At 42.7% G+C, this 25087-nt stretch overlaps 1 protein-coding gene across 1 annotated transcript in view; it reads right to left on the bottom strand.

Moving 5' to 3' along the window:
• The window catches only part of carmil3 (capping protein regulator and myosin 1 linker 3), a 253784-nt gene extending 235679 nt beyond the window's left edge, over positions 1 to 18105 (bottom strand). Inside the window, exons 1-2 of the mRNA XM_034182575.1 lie at positions 17924 to 18105; positions 11635 to 11729 (exon numbers count right to left, since the gene is read on the bottom strand). Coding sequence (XP_034038466.1) covers positions 11635 to 11729; positions 17924 to 17981 — 153 coding nt within the window. The 5' untranslated portion in view covers positions 17982 to 18105. The remainder of the gene's footprint in view (positions 1 to 11634; positions 11730 to 17923) is intronic.
• Positions 18106 to 25087: the final 6982 nt, after the last annotated feature.

Raw genomic sequence — 25087 nt, 5'->3', positions numbered from 1 at the left:
GACCTCCGATTGGCGTAACCGGGTGTCATTACTGCCGACGTGAATTACAATCTTACCAAATTTACGCTTAGCCTTAGCCAGCAGTTTCAAATTTCCTTCAATGTCGCCTGCTCTGGCCCCCGGAAGACAATTGACTATGGTTGCTGGTGTCGCTAACTTCACATTTCGCAAAACAGAGTCGCCAATAACCAGAGTTTGATCCTTGGCGGGTGTGTCGTCGAGTGGGGAAAAACGGTTAGAAATGTGAACGGGTTGGCGGTGTACACGGGGCTTCTGTTTAGGGCTACGCTTCCTCCTCACAGTCACCCAGTCGGCCTGCTTTCCCGGCTGCTCGGGATCTGCCAGAGGGAAACTAACGGCGGCTAAGCTACCTTGGTCCGCACCAACTACAGGGGCCTGGCTAGCTGTAGAATTTTCCACTGTGCGGAGCCGAGTCTCCAATTCGCCCAGCCTGGCCTCTAAAGCTACGAATAAGCTACACTTATTACAAGTACCATTACTGCTAAAGGAGGCCGAGGAATAACTAAACATTTCACACCCAGAGCAGAAAAGACAGGAGAAGCCGCCATGCTAAATTGGCTAAGCGCTAGTAGCTGCGCTAAGCTAGCAGATTCGTAAAAACACACAAAGTGAATAATGTGTAAATAATTTAGAGGTGATTCAGCGGAGGGAGTGCTTTAGTTAAGGCACGTGAAGATTACACCGTGAAACAAATCGTTATCTAGTTAACTAGATCAATCTAACTGCGCAGATTAAACAGCTAACAGATACAGAAAAACACCGCTGTGCTCCGGAACAGGAAGTGATACAATATCGCAGTGAGTGCCAACCACCAGTAGTATGCTGTTATGAATGCTGTATTCCATTTATGCTGATCTCTCGCTCTGTCTCACACACACACACACACGTTCATTTTGGATGTTCATGTATTTATTTTTCCACAGACGTCTGTCTCTTGCCATTTGTAGAATTCTGCATGGATTTTCTTGCAGCCATCCGCTAATGATGTTACAACAGGTCCGTCTCTGCCAGCCTCTACTTATCTTTCCTTCAGTTTTTCCCATTTTGTAATTCTTCCTCTCTAATGATACGCCCAAGAAACTTCAACTGTTGGTGTGTTATAACTGTTAACTCTCTCTTCACTAACAAACACCCTTAAATCCCACACAAGGTAGCTTGAAGATCAGCTTTGGACAAACTATGAACATTAATAGGTGTATTACAGCAATTTGCTGCACAATTCTGAGGCAGTTTTTTGAACCATATGTGAAAACAGAACCCAGTTATACTTGCACTTTGTTGTCACAAATAATGCAAATTCCTATTGCTTATACAGAAACTCATTATCAGCATCCACACACCCACAAGGATTGTTCATAACAGCATGTTGCAAAACACAAACCGAGACACCCACTGATCTCCAAACCACAGCCCACTCGTTAACTGCAGCGTGGACTCGGGACCCACGTGTAAGCGCAGGACCTGAGCAGAAAGGAGCAGCTAATTGTTCCAAATGTGTTGAGGACTGTTCCACATGGATAATCTCATTCACTAACAGGCCCATCATCCAGCAGCGGGGACGGAACCTCAGAGTCAGAGGATAAAAGAAGAGCAACCAATCAGAATAAATAAGTGGTGGAAAAGCCAAATAGGCAACTGGGGCAGTGCAGCGCATCAGAGATTTCCTTTCCCCTCACTGCCTCCCTCGTCTCCTCCCTTCTCTCATATCCGCCCACTCCTCGCTCGCCTCCCTCTCCACCTTTGAAAATGCTTTGTTTACAGAGATGCTTCTAATCTTCAAACGCGGCGATCTAATAACGGCTGTTCCAATGTGTACGTGCAAGACTTCTGTTGCACAAGTTCAACTGCGTGCACGTGGGCGGGTGTACAGCCAGTGGAAACATGCGCGGTGATGCTTCTCAACACCTCGCCCTGGGTGCTGTTTGGACATCACGCTGAGCTGAATCCTGGTCGTGTCTGGCTGAGACAATGTGTGTGTGTGTGTGTGTGTGTGTGTGCGCGCGCGTGTGTTGACAGCATGATGGCTGGTACAGTCAACATGCACAGACAGCTACATACCAGCAGTCTCCTGAGGGGGAAAAGGGGCAAAAACAAAGGAAGGGCAAGGTGAACAAAGACTTTCTACAATACTCTATACACACTTTGTACATAATGCTGAAGAGGAAAAAAAAAAGTCTTCATTCCACAAACAAGCTGGTGAAGATGAAAGCTGTAGAAGTGTACAGATTTAACCTGCTAAATCTGCTTCAACTGTGAAGGGGAGAAATGCATGAAAGAGATGACTAAGGTTTTAAAAAAAAAAAACAACAAAACAAAAAAGAATGTCGGCCTTTTCTGAACATACATTCTTATGCAAATTATTTTTAAAACTGCACTTCAGAAGTAAATTAGAAGAAAGACCTTAAAATTGTCATTAAAAAAAAAGAAACACACTCATGAAGTAACAAACACAACAGAACTATGATGATTAGTCCATTTAAATGACAGATGTGGGAAAAAAAAAGTATTTTGATAATTAAAAAAAAACGCAAAAGTTAAGATTTTCCAACTTCCTATACATGAGAATTGATCCCTTCCTGTATTACTGAAGAGTAGAGGTGGGCGATACCGGGAATTTTGGTATTGATCCGATACCAAGTAAATACAGGCCCAGTATCGCTGAGATTGATACCGATACTTTTTCATATTTAAGGTTGATTGATCCAATGGATCCAAAAGACCTAGGACAGAATTTCGACACACAATCAACATTTTTGTTTAAAAAAAATATCACTCAACACAACTTAAAATCTCCTGAGGTACAGAGATGACAAACCACAATACAAGGATGCACTGCTCCGTGTTGTGTGACACAGCGCAGAGAGTAGACTTTGATGAATCTGCGTGTGCAGCAGTCAGTGCTTGGGGGAGAAAAAAAAACCTTGAGTATCGATCTTTTTACACGAGGATCGTTCAGTATCAATACCAGCGTTGGTATCGATATCAGGATCGATCCGCCCACCTCTACTGAAGAGAGGTTTATTCAGTTGTAAACCACTGTTCATATAATCAAATGTAAGGAGATCTATGAGCAAGGTCACCCCCACACACAGACACACACACCACTAGGGCTACACAATTAATTGCATCACATCTATCAATGCAATGTCAACATGCATGAAAATTCAGTAAGGTATATCTTATATATTATATTTCAATTCTAAGGTGGAACTATGCCAGTATATAAAGGTATATCTAAATATCTAAAAAGGAAGAGTAAAATAGGAGAGTAGAAAAGAGTAGAGTAAAGCCACTTAGGTGCCTGGTCTTGAGAACCAGGGATGATTCTGTATTCATGAGGGATGCAACTTGAAATTGAAAGAAAGAAATTGTTTCTTGTCATTTCTTGACTCATCATTGTGGTGGTGAACAGGGAAAAATAAAAAACAAACAAAAACCCAAAGTGTTGCTGTTGTTGCAGTTTGCTCCCCCACACCAAAAGACATTCAAGCAACACAATAGGATTCTTTGGACTGACATATTCTGCTAATATGTGCCAATATGTGGAATATGTATAAATTAGATTTCATAACATAGCTATAATTGCTATAGCTACCTATATTGTTAGCTATATCAATTGCAAGTCATCTATTTAGCTCACTCGAAAGATAAAAGGGAGCTGCAAAATTTTTTGAGACTTCCTTTAAATTTGCTGAGGTACAACCCCTAGAAATGTTTGTGTCCTGTATTTCCTGTATGTTCATTTTGTGAATTGTTTTGTAATTTGTGTCTGTAGCATGGCCCAAGCAGAGGGTCACCCCTTTGAGTCTGGTCTGCTTGAGGTTTCTTCCTCAGAGGGAGTTTTTCCTTACCACTGTCACCTGTGTGCTTGCTCTGGGGGTTGGTAAGGTGAGATCGTACTTGTGTGAAGTGCCTTGAGGCAACCTTGTTGTGATTTGGCACTATATAAATGAAAATAAATTGAAATTGTGTCACGGCATCTCAGCAGTGCTTTAATTTTTCTTCCATTTACAGGCACTTGATCATAGACAAACTTGTAAAGATTTTGAATCTGTGACCAACTTTAATGAAAGTCTAGGCTTACCGGCCAATACCAGCTCAGTAATGTTGAACTATAATCAAATATTTTCAGGATTTTTGTTTTTAAACTAGCTGATTTCACAACTGGGCAGCAAGGTGGATTACTGGTTAGTACTGTTGCCTCACATCAAGAAAGTTGTTGGATCGCTTCCCACCTTTGGCCTTTCTGTGTGGTGTTTGTATGTTCTCCTTGTGTTTGCGTGGGTTCTCTCCAGGTGCTCCGGCTTTCTCCCACATACAAAGACATGCAGGTTAGGTGGACTGGAAACTTTAAATTGACCGTAGGTGTGCCTGCAGATGTGAATGTGTTTATCTGTCTATATGTGGTGATAGACTGGCATCCTATCCAGGGTGTACCCCGCCTCATGCCCTATGACTATTGGGACAGTCTGCAGGCCCCCATGACACTTGGTATAGAAAATGGATAGATGGCTGATTCACAGCTGGGCAGTATGGTGGACTGTTGCCTCACAGGGAGAACGTCTCAGGTTCACATCCCACCTGGTCCTTTCTGTGCAGAGTTTCCATGTTGTCCCAGTGTTCATATGGGTTCCCTCCTAGTTAGTGCAGCAGATAAGAGAATATTTAGAGCAGAATCCTGCAAATGTGATAAAAGCATCAAATTCGGAAGAAATAGTCCTCAGACAGTCCTCTTTTGAAAAAAACGATTGGCCACTTGAATTTTCAGTTGGCACTCAGGTAGGGATCAATTGAAGAATTACACAGGAGTCAAAATTAAAAGATGCTCCAATCATATTGAAACCTATGCCACATGATTTGCCTGATCATAAAGATTCCAAAAAGGTATGGTTTGGAAGTTCTGTAACTGAATTCTATGGAGTTATGGGATAAAAACAGCAAGAATGGTGACAAAGGTCAGTGTCCGTTTGTACAGGGGTCAAAAGTTAAAGTTGCTCCAATTTTGGTAAAAAGTGATGCAAATTCCTAGTTGAGTTAACAGTTTTAAAAAGGAATAGTTTGGACCATGTATCATCCTTACTTATCACATTATGGGGTAACATATGTCACATATCATAGAATCCAGTAGACGTCGACCTTGTTTGACCTTAAGTTTGGACACCAAGCATTCAACACTGTCAAAACTCTTCCATTTATTAATCCTATTAGCTCAACCAATAATTTGCATCACTTTTTACCAAAACTGGAGACAAAATGAAACTGACCTTTGCCACCATTCTTGCTGTTTTTATCCCGTAACTCCATAGAATTCCGTCACAGATAGTCCAAACTATACCTTTTTGGAATCTTTATGATCAGGCAAATAATGTGGAATATTTTTCAGTATGACTGGAGCATCTTTTAATTTTGACCTTTGTGTAATTCTTCAGTTGATCCCTACCTGACCACCGATTGAAAAGTCAAGTGGCCAATCGTTTTTTCAAAAGAGGAGTATCTAAGGAGTATTTCTGCTGAATTTGATGCTTTTATCACCATATGCATGATTGTTCCAGTTATCTGCTGCACTAAGTGCTCTGTCTTCCTCCCAGTTCCAAAGACATGCATATTGGGTGAATTGTTGAGTCTATATTGACCGTAGGTATGGGTGATGGTGTGAATGTGCTTGTGTTTCTACTATATGGTGCTCTGACTGGCATCCTGTCCAGGCTGAACCCCACCTCTCACCCACTGACCGCTGGGATAAGATCCACCCCCCTGTGACCCTCAACTGGAAGAAGCAGGTTCAGAAAGTGGATGAATGGATTTCACAACTACGCAAAATGTGGTAGAGAAGCTTGAATCTTTGACTGGACTGGGTTGCTTGACGCACTGGCAGACAGAATAGAAATGTCCTCGCGTCAAGCAACCCAGTCCAGTCAAAGATTCAAGCTTCTCTACTATGGAAACCACCTGGACAACTGAGAGCCTTCACAGAAACATTACTCAAAATGTGGTTCATCACGACATAAAACAGTGTGTATTAAAATAATTTTTTTAAAAATCCAGAAACATCAATTGTTGTTTTCTACGATACTAAATACAGATTGCTTTTAAGAATGCAATCTTTGAGTGTAGGCGCTGTGTAACATATCTATACACGGACACATACCACCTAACAATATATCTAAATCATCTTCCAAACTTTCATTTCTTCACTCTGTGTGTATATATATCTCCATCCATTAGCGTGGAAAGACAGTCTTTTACACGGGAGTTCTTGACAATGAGCGAAGATGAACGCACATATTGGACTCCCTCTCTCTATAAAAGAATTCAGAGCTGTCGTAGCAGCCAAGGTCCATTTGGACACTTAGGAAAAAAAAAGTCTCATCGTAAGGGAGACACCTAATTGAATTGCTTCTAATGGAAAGAGGAGCTCCATACCCTTTTACAGGTTCCACTAAAGATGGAGGGAAGGGCACGATGATGGGAGGAGAGAGGGAGACAGAAAGTCACAGTGGGGGTGATGATGATGATGAGAAGGAGGCTAATCGAGGTGGACAGACAAGGAGGGAGGGACAGAGGAAACAAAGAAAGATGACGAAAATAAAAGTGCTGTGGGGTAAAGATGTCAATGGATGGAGGGGGAGGGGATAAGGAGGATACCCATGGAGAAAACAAAAGACACCAAATGACAGAGGGGTGAGAGAAGGACTGATTAATCATTTCACCGGTTCTGGTCACAAACGGTAACGGAGCAAATAAGCCCACACGTGCGCGGAATGAATAACCAGTAAGTCAGCAATGTGACTCACTGGCACATTCTCAGTAACAGCGGTGGCTCTGGGTCACACAGCATCCTTGAACACATCACAGGCTGCCTACACATCCCCTGGCATGAACCCACACATACAAAAAAACAAAATGTGACGCCCCCGTGCACACAGTCAGACATACAGTGGGACACACCAAACTGCTGCCTGTGGCATTAAGGTCATCCTGCCACATCTAATAAACTCTAAGGATGGACTCAGCAGGCCGTGGCACCGAGTCCGGTCAGCTCTGCTAAGGCAGCATCTGTCGTAAACCTGATTATCATCGCTGCTGCGTGTGCCTCAGAACACCTAATCTGCTCATTCGTAAGATCCTTTACGTGTTGAAACACTTCATTGATTTTACTTTGTAAAAGCTCTGAGCCATTCTGTTCTGGTGTCATTTTGCTGGGAAATAATAAATCTCTCTTTCATGGTGGAGTGACTGCTGAACAAATTCTGAGTAGGGCTCAAAACACTGAAGGAGTTGTACTTATCTTATCACTGTGATTCATTAAAATGGTGAGTGAAGACAACTTTAAAGCAACAAGGCCTTTGAAATTTCACATAACTGAGAAAATTTATTTTCCACCAAATTCCAAGCATTAAAATGTAAGTTTAATTTTGTAACATGCTGTAAAATTACACCTCATTTTAATTAAGAGGATATATTTATTCGGGGGGGGGGGGGGGGGGGATTCCATAGTGAATATAGTGTTTTCCATCATTGCCGTCATGCAGACTAACTACAGGGGTAAGTGCATTTTCAATGCATGAAATTGCAATAGCCTGTGACTCACTTTACATTAACATCCATAACATTTCTTGTAAATCACTTCCAAATCTAATAAAGTTGTCTAAGTCTAAGTCAAATCTACCAAATGTTGGTCATAGTATCTGATCCCTTCAATTTCTCCCCCTCAGGGGTTGAAATTCTAAATCATTCCCAGACACCAGAGCTGGAGAAGCATACATCAGACTTTAAGATTTTAATGTACAACTCTTCAGCTGACTTAGACAAAAGAGTGACTTGACCAAATTTTTAATGTACATAATGTACACAGGGCTACTATGAAGAGGATGAAGAGTGGAAAGGCAGTTGGTCCAGATGACATTCCAGTGGAGGCATGGAAATGTCTAAGAGAGATGGCAGTAGAGTTTCTAACCAGATTGTTTAATAAAATCTTGGAAAGTGACAGGATGCCTGAGGAGTGGAGATGAAGTGTGCTGGTTCCTATTTTCAAGAACAAGGGTGATGTGCAGAGCTGCAGTAACTACAGAGGCATAAAGTTGATCAGCCACAGCATGAAGTTATGGGAAAGAGTAGTAGAAGCTAGGCTTAGAAAACAGGTGAAGATCTGTGAGCAGCAATATGGTTTCATGCCGAGAAAGAGCACTACAGATGCAATGTTTGCTCTGAGAATACTGTTGGAGAAGTACAGAGAAGGGCAGAAAGAGTTACATTGTGTGTTTGTGGACTTAGAAAAAGCTTATGATAGGGTGCCAAGAGAAGAGCTGTGGTATTGTATGAGGAAGTCTGGAGTGGCAGAGAAGTATGTTAGGGTAGTGCAGGACATGTGCAAGAATAGTGTGACAGCGGTGAGATGCGCAGTAGGAATGACAGACTCATTCAAGGTGGAGGTGGGATTACACCAAAGATCAGCTCTGAGTTCTTTCTTGTTTGCAGTGGTGATGGACAGGTTGACGGATGAGATCAGACAGGAGTCCCCATGGACTATGATGTTTGCAGATGACATTGTGATATGTAGTGAGAGTAGAGAGCAAGTTGAGTCTAGTCTGGAGAGGTGGAGATATGCTTTGGAGAGAAGGGGAATGAAAGTCAGTTGAAGCAAGACTGAGTACATGTGTGTGAATGGGAGGGAGCCCAGTGGAATAGTGCAGTTACAAGGAGTAGAAGTGGTGAAAGTAGATGAGTTTAAATATTTGGGGTCAACTGTTCAAAGTAATGGAGAGTGTGGTAGAGAGGTGAAGAAGAGAGTGCAGGCAGGGTGGAGTGGGTGGAGAAAGGTGGCAGGAGTGATTTGTGACTGAAGAATATCAGCAAGAATGATGGGGAAAGTTTATAAGACAGTAGTGAGACCAGCTATGTTGTACGGCTTAGAGACGGTGGCACTAACAAAAAGACAGGAGGCAGAGCTGGAGGTGGCAGAGCTGAAGATGTTGAGATTCTCTTTGGGAGTGACAAGAATGGACAAGATTAGGAATGAACATATCAGAGGGACAGCTCAGGTGGGACAGTTTGGAGACAAAGTCAGAGAGGCAAGATTGAGATGGTTTGGACATGTGCAGAGAAGGGACCCAGGGTATACAGGGAGAAGGATGCTGAGGATGGAGTCACCAGGCAGAAGGAGAAGAGGGAGGCCAAAGAGGAGGTTTATGGATGTGCTGAGGGAGGACATGCAGGTGGTTGGTGTGACAGAGGAAGATACAGAGGACAGGGTGAGATGGAAATGATTGATCTGCTGTGGCTACCCCTAACGGGAACAGCCGAAAGACAAAGAAGAAGAAGATAATGTACATAATGCCTGGCACTTATTTAAGGCAGGTGTTTATTTTTTCAGACAAAGTTTTGACCCAGTCATTAAATGAGGCAGGTCCCAATTCAAGGTCAGACATTTAATGAAGGAAATACATAAGCCTAATTGGTGCTGGGATTCCATGGATCATTCAGCGTCTCCTCACTGTAACCCATAACATACATATAACAGATTTTGTCTGTTTTATACAGACAACGGCTTGTGATTATATTATAATGGACAAAATTTCCTGGCCCATAAATATATCCCTGCGACCCAATCTCAGATAAGTGGTTGAAGATGATATATGACAGAGAGGAGGAGTACAGGAGCCTAGTGAGGGGGACTTTGCTGCCTGGTGCAACGTAAATTATCTACAGCTCAACACCTCAAAGTCAAAGGAAATGGTCACTGACACTGGGAAGTCCAGACTAAGACCGCAACCAGTTCTGATGAAGGAAGTTGAGGTGGAGGCTGTGGATTCCTACTAGTACCTCAGGTTGTGGCTGGACAGCAAACTGGACAACCTACACCAACCACCTATACAAGAAGGGACAAATCAGGCTATACTTCCTGAGGAGGCTGCAGTCATTTAAAATCTGCAGGAAATTCCTGTGGATGTTCTACCAGTCTGAGGGCAGCACATCCAGGCTGGACAAACTGATCAGGTGGGTTGGCTCTGTGGTTGGCATGAAGCTGGACTCTCTGGTGATAGTGGCAGAGAACAGAACACTTGACAAACTGCTGGGCATTATGGATGCAGCCAGTCACCCTCAGCACACAATCATCAGCAACCAGAGGAGCCTCTTCAGCCACAGACTGTTCCTTCCCAAGTGCAGGACCAACAGGCTGAAAATGCCTTTGTCCCATATGCAGAACTGTTGCACAGTCCTTTTTTTTTTTAAAGAAGGTGATATTTCTGTAAAGTACATGTTTACACAGCTGACCTGTTTTGTCCATTTTAATGAGACTGTGGCAAATTTACATATTGAGAAAACACCCCGAGTCTGGGGAGCAATGTGAGCGGTTCCAGTGAGTTTGGGATGGAGGAGCATCACCTGAGCTGCCTTCCCCAACTTACTGGATCCTCTGCTCCTATAGCTCCCCAGACAAGGGGTGTTTGTTTTCATACCTCAGCCGGTTACTGTATTTTTCTGGAAATTATATGTTACACAAGATTGGGGATCCATGTTTGGTAGAACTATTGTACTTGTGCCAACAAAGATGGCCGAAGGGAAGAATTTTGGCACAATGTGGATCCACTACAACGGATCCGGGGGTACTAGATCCGGTAGTAAACCCATGGATCCACATCTGGATGAGGTATAAAAATAGTTTTACTCATTTGGGCAACTGTGAAAATATATTCAAAATGTAATGAAGACCAGACAAGCAGACAATGGGACCAATGAAAAGGTGGGACATGGTTCGGCATGCCTGTAGTGAAAATGCAAACCAATCAGACAATTTGTTGTGTTCCTCTGTGTGTGGTAGAGTCTGTCCCTCTCTCTGTCTCCTCCTTCCAGTGGCACTGTGGACTGCTAACTGCTGATTGTGGACACCCGTGGCACCTGTCACACCTCCACCTCAATTACCAGGCTACTTATTCCCCAGATTTCCTCTCAAGCATGGTCAGGTTATTCCTATTACCAAGCAGTACCTCTAGTCCTCTGAGTTTGCAATATTCTCTTTGCATTTTTCCCTGTGTCTCTGTAGTTTTTCCACTAGTTTGCGTCATTACATTTTTCTGCTGCCCCCTTGGATTTGGGATCCTTATCCTGTTGCTTGAACTGTGGGGTTGACATGCAGTGCAGACATGCCTCGGCGAAACCTGTTCTACAAGGTTCATGAGAATCCACAAAAATATAAGGTACTATGCAATGGTAAGTGAAGTACTTACAGAGAACAAGCTTTCACTGGTCTATAGTACAAACAACAATAACCTATCAAGATTAAAACACACTAGGCAAGTAATGGCTCAGATATTAGAATGTTTAACCTGATCCAAACCTCACCGCTATATCTCATAGTGATCAATGAGGTGACAGCATGCTCATCTGTGGGTTTTCTATACAAGGTTTGGTCTGCTTTGAAATATCATCACATGAAAGCAAACCAAACTAACAAGCAAACAAACTACAAAGTGCCCTAAAATAGACAAAGTCAAAAAATATGGAGAACATTTATAAGAAAAAAATGGTGGCAGGCCAACAGTGTTCTTTGAGCTGATCTGATTCTGTGACAAAAGCTAAAAAGAGTAAACTGGAAGGTTTTGGATCTCTCACCAGAATCCTGTCCTCTGATTTACCGCTCCTGGTGTCTTGTTTGATGGCTCGCACAAGCTTAACAGCCTGCTTGTCCAGCACTTTCCTGATGCCCTCTGTGGAGAAGCGTTTAAAAGAAAGAGCATAAAAGAGGGTTAGAAGTTATATAATGTCGACACATAAAAGATTCCGGAGCAGCAGACCCTGACACATAGAAAAGACACCATAAACTTCCATATAAATGGTGCTATTCGAGTGATTTCCTATAATAAATGCAACCTCTGCATCCTTCTACAAGGTGGACAAAAGAAAATTACAGACATCTTCTGGAGATGACACATATGATTTTTCTCTAAGAAATGTGACTTTAGTTTAAGTCCACAAGACTGACACCCCCACAGATTTTATGAAGAGCAGGTTGAAGATCAGTTGAGGCAGTTTCAAATGTCACTATCTGACTCTGCTAAATGCCGGCCAGCACATAAATGGATAAAGAGGCGGCACAAGACAAACGTGATGAATGAAGCCTGAACACACACACACACACACCTCATTTTGTCCCGCCTGGTCCTTGCTGTGTGGAGTTTATATGTTCTCCCCATGTCTACATGGATTTCCTAGGGGCACTCCGGTTTCCTCCCACAAACAAAAACGTGATTGACGTTAATAGGTTTACCCAGTGCTGAATTCACAAATTAAATTGAAAGATTGAATCAATAATTAGCTTGGCTGATCTGTGACCTTGAAAAGTTGGTCAAGGTCAGACGTATGTACACTCATGTGAGGTCATCACATGAGTTATCTATATACCAAATGTAATGAACCTGCTGTTATTTGTTCTCGAGTAACCATGTTCACCAAAAATTTGCTATGTTTGTAATTTATTTTATTCTAAATAGTGGAGCACAGACTTATTACATGGTCTGTTAGGACAATTAACTATGCAGCAAGTCATATTAGAATCAGAACTGGATTTATTATTTATGGCTTAAAATACCTTAAACGGATTATATATATATATATATATATATATATTTCACCCCCTGAACAGATGGGCAATTCTACGGTCATGGAATTGCAATGATGCAAAAGTCATTCCATAATTTAGCTTTCCATTAAAATTTTGCTCTGATTGTAATTCCATTACTATTGAACTACCCAGATGTCATAAGTAGGGAAACTAGCTCTTGAGATCAAAATTATTATTATTTTGTTTTTAAACAGGCTGCAAACATGTTTGTTTCAGCTGTAAAGTTTGGGATTTTAACATAAGGTATCATCCCTTCAAGAAACTGCAAGTGTTGTCACTTCCAAGTGGGCTTCATTTTTCAGCACTGGAGGTTGGGGCTTGATTTTATTTTTTTCATTTTCTCCAAATCAATCATGTTTAAGTGTGGGTTATAAATCCCAAACTGTGCACATACACTCTCCCTCATGGTCAGCTGTCACAGCATCTTTTCACTGATATTCTAAAAATGGAACTACTAGTGGATTATTCCTTCAAAGACTGATGTGCAGAGTTGAACATTCACACAGACAAGCCACAAAGACAAGCATGGACAAGCAGACACACACACACACACACACACACACACACACACACACACACACACACACACACACACACAATCTCAAGCTAGAATGAGGACTCAAAAGTGTTCTATTTTTAGCCTCGGAGACTGAAAGAAAGTTAGAAGCTGCCTGGCTCATCTCAATAGAACCAAACAAGATGCACAGCTGAAATCTACAGAGGCTCCAACAGCAGATGACCCCGATCAAGCTCACTGAACCGCAAAGGGGGCCACCGCAAGAAACCCAACACAAAATCAAGGGTTTTCTCCAGGGACACTATATTAGAGAGCCATGGGCAGGGCTGAGTGAACGGTAAGGGCAGACACACAAATATTATCACTTTGGCCAATGTCAAAAGAACAGATGGACAAACAAGGATGGAAAAAAATAAACAATACGCATCTCACAGGACAACCCGAAAGGACAAAACATGTCATGATCAGGGTGTGTCTATTCGCGTTGTGTGGTTTCAGCGCATGTGCACATTGGTCATAATAATGTGCAACTGAATATGAGACTCTGATCTGTTTTTTTAAGAAACAGCAGGCAAGAACAACATGGACATCACCACAGTGGGTACTGCTAGTGGTCGCCTGTTGCTTTGCACGGCTTTTGTTGATCACAATTGGAGTAAACTGTGGCAAGAATAATAACTTAAAAAAGCATGGGGCTGACCTATGGATTTCTAGACATGCAGTCAGACTATGAACATTACAACAGCTGATGGCTGACTTGGAAAGGAGGATAATACAACCTACAAAAATGTCCTAAAGTGTACCAGGACATCTTTTACGTCATGTAAAATGTGAGTTTATCTGGCACAGTTTAGGGATTTTGAACATGGCCAAAGCTCTAAAAGCAAAACTAAAAAGCTCTGTTTTCATCTTTCGACACATGTCAAACAGTTGAATTGAGACCAAATTGAGACCAAGAGAAAGTAGGGAGTGGGTCTCCAATCTTTTGCATTCTGACATTTCTCAACATTGCACCCAGTGAGTAAAAATGTCCCACATTCTCAAGAAATGTTGGCGTCTCAGAATGCAAAAGATGGATAACTACACCTTACTTTCTCTGGGTCAAGTTTAAAATTTCTCAGTTGCCCATCATATCATAGTTCAATACATAACTACATAACTGTTCCTTCTAATTATGTACAGATTATCTGTGGTGAACGTTTTAACTCTAAAGAAACATATATAGTATAAATTGTAATTATTGATTTTATGCATTTCTTATTTGTATATTTTATGAATCGTTTGCTTCTTCTGCAAGAGGTCAGAGTGCACCCCAACATATTCACACCACTTCACTTTTTCCACATTTTGTTATGTTACAGCCTTTTCTTCAAAATTCTACACACAATATCCCATAATGATAAAGTTTGAGGTTTTTGCAAATTTATTAAAAAACAACAACAACAAAAAAAAAAAACTAAAAAGGCACCTTATGCCCAGACAGAACCACACATGGCAGCCCAAATGGAGTTTGCCAAAAGGCACCTGAAGGACTCTTGGACTATGAGAAACAAAATACTCTAGTGTGATGCGACAAAGATTGAACTCTTTAGCATGAATGCCAGGCGTCATGTTTGGAGGAAACCAGGCACCATCCCTACAGTGAAGCATGGTGGTGGCCGCATCATGCTGTGGGGATGTTCATCAGCGGCAGGAACTGGGAGACTAGTCAGGATTGAGGGAAAGATGAATGCAGCAATGTACAGAGACATCCTGGATGAAAACCTGCCACAGAGCACTTTTGACCTCAGACTGGGGCGATGGTTCATCATTCAGCAGGTAAATGACCGTAAGCACACAGCCAAGATATCAAAGGAATGGCTTCAGGACAACTTTGTGAATGTTCTTGAGTGGCTCAGCCAGATTCCAGACCTGAACCCGATTGAGCATCTTTGGAGAGATCTGAAAATGGCTGTGCACCGACGCTCCCCATCCAGCCTGATGGAGCTTGAGAGGTGCAGCAAAGAGGAATGGGCAAAACTGCCCAAAGATAGGTGCACCAGGTTTGGGGGATCATATTCAAGAAGACTTGTGGCTGTAATCACTACCAAAGGTGCATCATCAAAGTATGGAGCAAAGGATGTGAATATTTATGTATGTGATTTCTTTGGTCAGTCAGGTGGATTGGTGGGGATTTGAACCCAGTCAGGTGGGTTCAAATCCCCACCTGACTGGAAAATCACTAAGGGCCCTTGGGCCAGGCCTTTAATCCCCTATTGCTCCCGGTGTGTAGTGAGCGCCTTGTATGGCAGCACCCTAACATTGGGGTGAATGTGAGGCATAATTGTAAAGCACTTCGAGCGTCCAATGCAGATGGAAAAGCGCTACATAAATGCAGTCCATTTACCATTTTACCAATTACTTAGTTTTTAATTTTTAATAAATTTGCTAAAACTTAAAAAAATGTTCATGTTGTCATTATGGGGTGTTGTGAGTAGAATTCTGGGCTGGGAAAATGAATTTACTCAATTTTGGAATAAAGCTGTAACAGCACGGGTGGTGGCCAAGTGGTTAGTGCACTTGGCTTCAGTGCAGAAGGTTCCTGGTTCAGTAGTTGACTTGTCGTGGCATCATCATACTCATTTAAAAAACAATTCAGTACAGGCTTCATGACATGATTATCATGACATGATTCACAGATACACCCGGTATCATCTGGTGAATCTTAGTGTTGTCTTTACAGCAAAAAGCAAGATCATACTTCATCCAACAGTCTGTTCAGAGCATGTGCTGGTGCCACATGTTACTGCCAACACCATACTACAGAACCAGAGGTGTTTGGGTTCTTGGTTGCTAACAGTCATACAACCAGTCCACCCTCATCTCTTGAAAGTAGCCATCCATCATGTGAAAGATGGGTGTCCCTTGATGAGGTCCTCACCACTGAAGCACCTGCTTGTTGGATCATTTGAGAAACTGGCTTGTTCACTCAGTTTCTCAAGTGCTGCAATCAAGGCATCCACCAAGTCAGTGTAATAAACATCACAGAACTGTCCTCAAAGTCATGAGCGGCAAACCTTTCCTGCCTGTAAAATAGTGATGGAGCCCTTCTTGGGGATCCTGTGAATTCAAAGGATGCAATAGTATCCCAGTCATCAATCCATCGAGTTTCTCTACGTAGTTATTCCATTTAAGGGTCTGGTGGGGGTTGGGCTGGAGCCTATCCCAGTAGACACAGGGCATGAGGTAGGGTACACTTTGGACAGGATGCCAGTCCCTCACAGGGCCACATATAGAAAGACAAACACATTCACACCTATGGAGAATTTAAAGTTTCCAATCCACCTAACCTGCATGTCTTTGGATGTGGGAGGAAGCTGGAGCACCTGGAGAGAACTCACACAAACACAAGGAGAACATGCAAACTCCACACAGAAAGCCCCCAAATAGGAAGTGATCCCATGACCTTCTTACTGTGATGCAACAGTGCTAACCACTAAGTCACCTTGCTGCTGCCCAGTGCCCAATTAACTGAATCAATAAAGCAAAGCATCAATCAACATATGCTACAAAGAACCACTGTTGATACTCAGTCTGTTCAGATTGTGTTAAATGTCAAAAGCATCCATTTCTACAACAGATAAGAGAAAATTTGACAGGACAGGAATGGCATCAGCTGAGCACCCCCACCACCCCCAATCCCTGTCTGAGTCATTTACATTTCTCCCCCTCTAGAAGTAAGAAAAACTGTTCACGCAACAAACTTAAGTTGCCTTTCCTGGTGATGTCACTCAACTCAAACAATATACCACATAGCCTTATGCCCAGACAGAACCACTGATTATTGCCAGGACTTGGAGAAACCAATTGCATTCCAGGGGTGGCATCGCCCTCAGGGGGCCTCGTACGGATCCCCCTGTGCACATAAACACTAACATCGAACTTCAGGACTACAACTACGCACATATGCCTGGGAGATGCAATATTTTCGTGGCCTGCGTTCACAGGGCCACCTGTGCTAAATGTGTGCTTGCGGAATGGAGCAGATGGAGAGATAAATCATCACATCCTCCCTCACTGCACACTCATAATTCTCACTTTCCACAGATACAGTGGAGTTGGGGCGTGTGAGGAGCACAGACCGAAGGAGAGATCAGCCAAAGATAAGCAGAGTTACTGACATTAATCTGGCTAAGACCCAATCCTTTAATGGCTTTAATACACTCTGCAGCTCCAAACCTACTCATCTGATCAGCATCTGCTCCCCACAGGAGGGTGTGGAAAGAGTGGGATTGAGAGGTCAGTAACCCCCCCACCCAACTCATTTTTTTCCACACACACACACACACACACACACACACCTCCAGGAGTGTGAACAGGCAGGTGTGATCGTGGCCTCAAGCTCCAGCTGGTAAAAACAGCATCATCAGGATGCAGAGAGAGCCACGCCCACTTTAACACCTTAATTGGCGTCACCTAAAACATGATTGACGCCCACGCAGGAAACAAGAAATAAATAAATATAAATGCGAAAGCATTATTATAACACTTAACACACACACGGGACCACGACGCGCGTAAATCCAAAAGTGAACACTCCAGGTTGTGGAGATTAATGATCTTCCAAAACCATCAACTCTTTCATTTCTTTCGCCAACACTGCAGTGATCAAACGTTTGAAAGGCGCACAGCACCGATCAGAGCAGCTGAGCGCAAACACGCAACAACAAAAAAAGTCATCCAGCAGCCACGCCGAGAGCGTTAAAGTGGCAGACGGAGCTCACCTGTGATTTCTCTGCTGATCGTGGCGAAGCCCGCCGCTGTGCTCTCCTTTGAGGCCATGGAACAGGAGGAGAGTAACCCTTTTTCTTCTTCCTGGGCTCTAAAAAAAAAAAAAATCTTCCGCGCACCGCACGCTGTCAGTCTGCAGGTGATCCGGCGCGCACTAACGCTGCGCACTGACAGAGCCAAGCAGCGCCTCCACTTCAGAGAGAGAGAGAGAGAGAGAGAGAGAGAGTCCGTAAATCACATTTTTTTCCCCTTCAAACTTCATGCGTCATAAAGGGAGACACCATTTAAGGGTCTTGCAGAAGTGATGACCTTCATGTGGAGTAGAAGAGCACTCAGTACTGTGCACCAGAAGAAGCATTTAACCCCAAGTCAGAAACTTCTGAGTTCCCAAAACCATGTGCTCACTTCAATACGCAGCAACATATTTGAGCTTTCTTCAAATTAGTCAAATATACTTTATTGTCCCCTCAGGGAAATGTCGCTTGTGCAATAGTGCTGCAACAGCTGCAGAGCAGAAAAATGACAGACAACTTAAAAAACAGATACAACTTAGATAAAGTCACAGACTGAACAAATTAAAACGGAGGCATAAAAGCCTGCTTTATAAAACAGCCTGAAAGATTGATAAAAAATCAGTTTAAAAGCCTTAATACTATTCTCTATGAAATCATATAAAAACTATAAAAATGGAGACATTAACCCCTTAAGCCCTAGAGCCTATTTCACAAAAAATCACATACCCCTACATTAGGATTTATTTCTCAGCTTGTACAAGGTCAAAAATGCAAAAGTTTGGATCAGCTAAAAGACAGGTCCTAGGGGATGTTGTGGATGCAAAAAAATTGAAAGTAAATAATACTTGGTAGGAGTAAATGAGGTTTTGTGAATTCCAATTTATGTCTTTATTTACTTGGCGTTTCAGCTGTGGTTATTTGATATGTTATTGAAGTGGATACCTTTGTAGAGGAGACTTCGCTTGACATTTTGACATATAATAAGTGTATGTTGGTGTCAGCATTGGTTAGTTATGAGTGTTCAAATGTTCCAAAACAGGGCAAGTCCCCAAGTTTGGGGACTCTAGGGTTAAAATCCAGTGTGCAAAATAAGTGCAGAGAACTCTGAAAGTGTTGTATTTACAAGGAACACAAGAAAGGAAAGTCTTGTGCATGTCTGTTTAGCGCAGTGTCCATCTGTAACACCACATGAGAGCTGGCACCGGTCAGCACCACAGTCTAAGGACCACGGACAGCTCCGTGGACAGTATGGACAGTTGTTGGAGGTTACATACACTCATCAGGGGCATGGATGTCATTATAATTTTGGGCTTTTGGGTTTTTGGTCATTGACCTGTTCTTTTGTCAGGGTGGAATGATTGTACAGCATACATCATTAATCACTTTAAACAACAAGAACTGGGTGCACAAGTTTGAATTTATTTTAGATCTCTAATCCACACAGGGACAAAATTATACATACAGGATCAAATATATACAAACATACTCCACCACTAATAGAATAGAATAGAATAGAATAGAATAATATTAGGTCGCATGTCCTTTAGCAAGTTGGACCTCAACAAGATACTTCTGACATCATTCTGACTCCATACTTAACCATGTTTCTTGGCAGAATTGGTATACTTTGTTTAAATTTGTTGGTTTACTTGCATGACACAACTTTTAAGTGCAGTCTACAAATTTTCAATAGGGTTGAGGTCAGGGCTTTAGGAAGACCATTCCAGAACCTTAATGTTAGCCTGCTTTATCCAACCCACAAGTTTTGATGTGTGTTTGGAGTCATTGTCCTGTTGGAAAACCCAATTGTGGCCAAGTTTCAACTGTCTAGCAGTTGATTTGAGATGATGTTCAAGAATTTGGAGGCAGTCTTCCTTCTTCATTATTCCATCCAGTTTGCATAATGCACCAGTACCACTGGTGGTACAAAACAGCCCCAGAGCATGAGGCTAGCACCACCATAATTGACAGCTGATACAGTGTTCTTTGGTTTGAAAGCCAAACCTTTGCTCTTCCAAATATATCTCTTGTCACTGTAGCCAAATAGCTCAATCTTTTTCTTGTATGACCATAAACAATTTCTTTCTTCATCAGCACCCTGTCAGTCCATGATGAAGTAAAACTTGCTCCACTGTGGACTGGTGTTTCAGCAGTTTCCAGTTCATGGCAGGGCATAGCTTTGGTGGTTCCTGGGTTGTTCCTGAACATCCTAACCAATTTCATCTCATATGAACATGACAGTTTGGGTCTTCTTCCAGACCTTGGCAAAGTAATGACATACTGTGTCTGACCAACATACAGATGTACAGTCAACTGAACTCATGATCTTGGAATCTGCAGTTGTTTAGAAATGGCTTTCCCACCTTCCCAACTTGTGTAAATCTACAATTCTCCTTCTTAGATCTTCACTGTGGGCAGCACGGTGACTTAGCGGTTAGCACTGTTGCCTCACAGTGAGAAGGTCATGGGTTCAATTCCCTGTGGCCTTTCTGTGTGGAGTTTGCATGTTCTCCCCGTGTTTGCGTGGGTTTCCTCCGGGTGCTTCAGTTTCCTCCCACATCCAAAGACATGTGGGTTCGGTGGATTGGAATCTTTAAATTGTCCGTAGGTGTGCAAGTGGATGTGGATGTCTTTGTTTGTCTGTTTGTGGCCCTGTGACAGACTGGCGTCCTGTCCTGGGTGTACACTGCCTCACACTCTATGACTGTTGGGATAGGCTGCATCCCCCGCGACCCTTAATTGGACTAAATGGTTGAAGATGAGTGTGTGTGTGTGAGAGCTTCACTGAGTTCTTTGGACTTTCCCACTGTTCTGAGTATTGGACAGTCCAATGAGCGCTGTCCAACACATTATTGTTTTATGCTGGCAAAGAGACCCTACCAGCTGTAGTCAATCATAATCACTCATTAGGAGTTACTTGTTATGTGTCGGACGCGGGCGGAGAACCGACCAGCGTTTGAAGTAAGACCCAGTATAAAATAAGCAGAGCACGGTACAAAGGATAACAGAATTTAATAACATAACAGTGATGTGCAGAACAAATAAGTGCGCGGTCTGGCGAGGTGGAAAGATGGTGCGCTCCCAGCAGCACAAACGGTCCGGAGCCAGAACAGTTCGGACCCAAGGACCCCGCCGACACCCCCCAGGTGGCCGCGACCAACCAAGTCTGTGAAAGAAGAAACCATCATGTGAGTCCACCACTCCACACACAGAGAGACCACTCAAAGGTGTACATAAACAGCAAACACTTCCTGGCTTAATCACCAATCAGCTTCCCACCCTGCAGGCATGGAACACCCAGTTCAATTCTCCACTGCAGTGGAAGCTGATTAAATGACTAACATAACAGCTCAATATAATAAGGTGTGAGGGACACCATATTTACTGACTGTACTCATGTTAGTCACAAAACTTAAAGTACCTCAGGAAGTGTGCTGACGAGCATGAGACCTCACCCCCTCCTCTTTCACAGACCATGGCATCAAACCTGGTACGGTCTCTGCATCCATGATGATGAGATGGCTCTCTAGACGACGATCTCACCCGTCTGGTCACAAGGTCGAGTCTCTGGCAAATACACACTGTGTACTCCAGACTTAAATGCAACCATGCCCCAATCCATAAAGATGCACCACAGCTGTGAGTCCTGACGAGCTGCACATGACAAGCTTCAGGTGATCAGGGTGAGGTCCTAATAACTCAGCCACACATCCACTCAGTCCTGAACGCATGCCACCTGGAAGGAAAAACAAAAGACAGAAAACAGAAGACAAACAAAAGCCAGCCAGGCACGCCAGGCACCCCAGCCACAACATTACTAGGCCTTGGCTTTGTTCCATTAAAAGACATTGAAAAACCTTCAGTACCAACTATTAAAAGATTTAAGTGAATGTATGTATACTGTATATTTGAGTCCATATATATAATTTTGACCCTGTGTGGATTAGAGAAGATCCTAAATAAATTCAAACTTGTGCAACCAATTCTTGTTTTTTAAAGTCATTATTGATACAGTCGTATGCAAAAGTTTGGGCACCCCTGATAATTTTCATGATTTTACTTTATAAATCATTGGTTGTCTGGATCAGAGATTGCAGTTAAATATATCATATAACAGATGCACACACTGATATTTGAGAAGTGAAATAAATTTTCCAGTATTTACAGAAAGTGCAACAATTATTTAAACAAAATTGGGCAGGTGCATGAATTTGGGCACCCTTGTCATTTTATTGATTTGAATACATTTAACACTAAATATTGGAACACAAAATTGGTTTGGTAAGCTCATTGACCCTTGACCTCCTTAAATAGGTGAATCCAATCATGAGAAAGGGTATTTAAGGTGGCCATTTGCAATTCTTTCCCCTCTTTGCATCTCTTCTAATAAGTGGCAACATGGGGTCTCTAAACACCTCTCAAATGACCTGAAAATAAAGATTGTTCAACAGCATGGTATAGGGGAAGGATACAAAAAGCTATCTCAGAGATTTCAGCTGTCAGTTTCCATTGAGGAACATAGTGAGGAAATGGAAGACTGCTGGCACAGCACTAGTTAAGGCCCGAAGTGGCAGGCCAAGAAAATTCTCAGATAAACTGAAGCGAAGGATGGTGAGAACAGTTATAGTCAACCCACAGACCTGCTCCAAAGATCTACAACATGATATTGCCACAGATAGCGTCTCTGTGCATTGTTCAACTATAAAGTGCACTTTGCACAAAGATATACTGTATGATGCTGTAATGCAGAGGAAGCCTTTTCTGCGTACACGCCACAAAAGAGTCGCTTGAGGTATGATAAAGCACATTTGGACAAGCCAGCTTCGTTTTGGAATAAGGTGCTGTGAACTGATGAAACTAAAATTGTTATTTGGACATAACAAGGGGTGGTATGGATGGCTGAAAAAGAACACAGCATTCCAAGAAAAACACTTGCTACCTACAGTAAAATTTGGAGGTGGTTCCATCATGCTGTGTGGCTGTGTGGCCAGTGCAGGTACTGGGAATCTTGTTAATGTTGAGGGTCACATGGATTCCAGTCAATGTCAGCAGATTCTTGAGAACAATGTCCAAGAATCAGTGACAAAGTTGAAGTTGTGCCAGGGCTGGATCTTTCAACAAGACAACAACCCTAAACACTGCTCAAAATCTACTAAGGCATTCATGCAGAAGAACAAGTACAATGTTCTAAATGGCCATCTCAGTCCCCAGACCTGAATATTATTGAAAATCTGTGGTGTGATTTTAAGCGGGCTGTCCATGCTCAGAAACCAACAAAGCTGAGATGTTTTGTAAAGAAGAATGGTCCAAAATACAACCCCAATTCCAATGAAGTTGGGACGTTCTATAAAATGTAAATAAAAACAGAATACAGTAATTTGCAAATCCTCTTCAACCTATATTCAAATTAAATACACCACAAAGACAAGATATTTAATGTTCAAACTGATAAACTTTATTGTTTTTGTGAAAATAGTAGAGAAGCTTGAATCTTCTACTGGACTGGGTTGCTTGACGTGAGGACGTTTCACTTCAAATCACAGACGCTTCCTCAGCTAAAATTCTTGCTCTGGTAGTCTGACTTCTGTCTTGACTCTTGTAGAGAAGAATAAACCAGAAGCCAACAAAAGCTGGAGTTTTTTAACCTAACCAGACCCCACCTACCGAGAGGCTGACTGCTATAGGCTAGTGACTACACAATAGCTCTAATTAACACCTATTGTGCTCTAGTTAGCACTCTCCTAATGACAGGATGGAAGCCTCCCCTGATGGCTCCCTTGACGACTCTCTCCTGATGACATGAATGGCTCATTACCATGAACAAAAGACTGAAACTGCTTTGACCTGAGTACCACATTGTAAACAGGGGATAAAGCGTGTCTGAGACCCGCTCCGCGGTTAAGGCTGGGTTTCAACTGTTTTACAAAAAATGCTTCCTTGACACCTCTCTCAAACCATTTCTTCTCTCTGGCTAAGATTTTAACTTCCTTGTCCTCAAATGTGTGGTTAGTGTCTTTCAGGTGGAGATGAACTGCAGACTGAGGTCCACTGGCGACCTTTCTGTGGTGCTGGTATAGCCTCTTGTGTAAAAGTTGCTTTGTCTCACCTATGTAGTGTTCATTACAGTTTTCCTGACATCTGATATGATACACTACATTGCTATGTTTGTAACTAGGGATCCTGTCCTTAGGGTGAACTCATTTCTGTCTCAAGGTGTTGACTGGTTTAAAGTAAACTGGGATTTTGTGCTGTCTGAAGATCCTCTGTAGTTTTTCCCCTACTCCTGCTAAATAAGAGAGAGACACTCCTCTTCTTCTTGTCTCCGTCTCCTGTCTATCTGGTCTCTTTGTTTTCTGGGACTTCTGCACTTTGTCCAGGGACCAACATGGGCACCCACATACTGTGAGGGCTTTCCGTACAAGTTGTTGCTCTTTAGCCCTTCCCTCTGCAGTTGTGGGCACCTGTAGGGCTCTGTGTTGAAGAGTCCTGATCACCCCGAGCTTGTGTTCAAGGGGGTGGTTTGAGCCAAAGAGCAGATATTGGTCAGTGTGAGTGGGTTTTCTGTAAACCTCTGTCTGGAGCTGCCTGTTCTCTCCAATCATAACATCACAGTCCATGAAGGCTAAATGGTTGTTTCTGGCATCCTCACGTGTGAACTTGACATTGGAGTCCACCGAATTGATGTGTTCTGTAAAGTCCTCGACCTCCTTTTGCTTGATTTTAACCCATGTGTCATCGACATATCTGAACCAGTGACTGGGAGAGATGCCCGTGAATGACATCAAGGCTGTCTTCTCCACTCGCTCCATGTACAGATTGGCCACAATGGTGTGACCATTGTGACCACCACCATATTTTAACACCAAATGACACCAACTATGGTGTCATTTGATGTGACTTCATTGTTCACCTGCATCCCCACCACTGAGGCCATTTCAGCTGTGAGGCAGAGACTGCTGGAAGATGTGTCTCTACCTGAAAGGACCAAACTCACACCAGACCACATCTGCCAACTCTTGGAGATCTGTCTTAACACCACGTATTTCCTATTTAGGGGGAATTACTACAGGCAGATCCATGGTTGTGCGATGGGGTCTCCAGTATCCCCCATTGTGGCCAATCTGTACATGGAGCGAGTGGAGA

The sequence above is a fragment of the Thalassophryne amazonica genome, chromosome 12 (assembly GCF_902500255.1).
Source record: "Thalassophryne amazonica chromosome 12, fThaAma1.1, whole genome shotgun sequence".
Taxonomy (NCBI): domain Eukaryota; kingdom Metazoa; phylum Chordata; class Actinopteri; order Batrachoidiformes; family Batrachoididae; genus Thalassophryne; species Thalassophryne amazonica.
The sequence above is the reverse complement of the archived record's forward strand: the minus strand, read 5'-3'. Positions and strand labels throughout refer to the sequence as shown.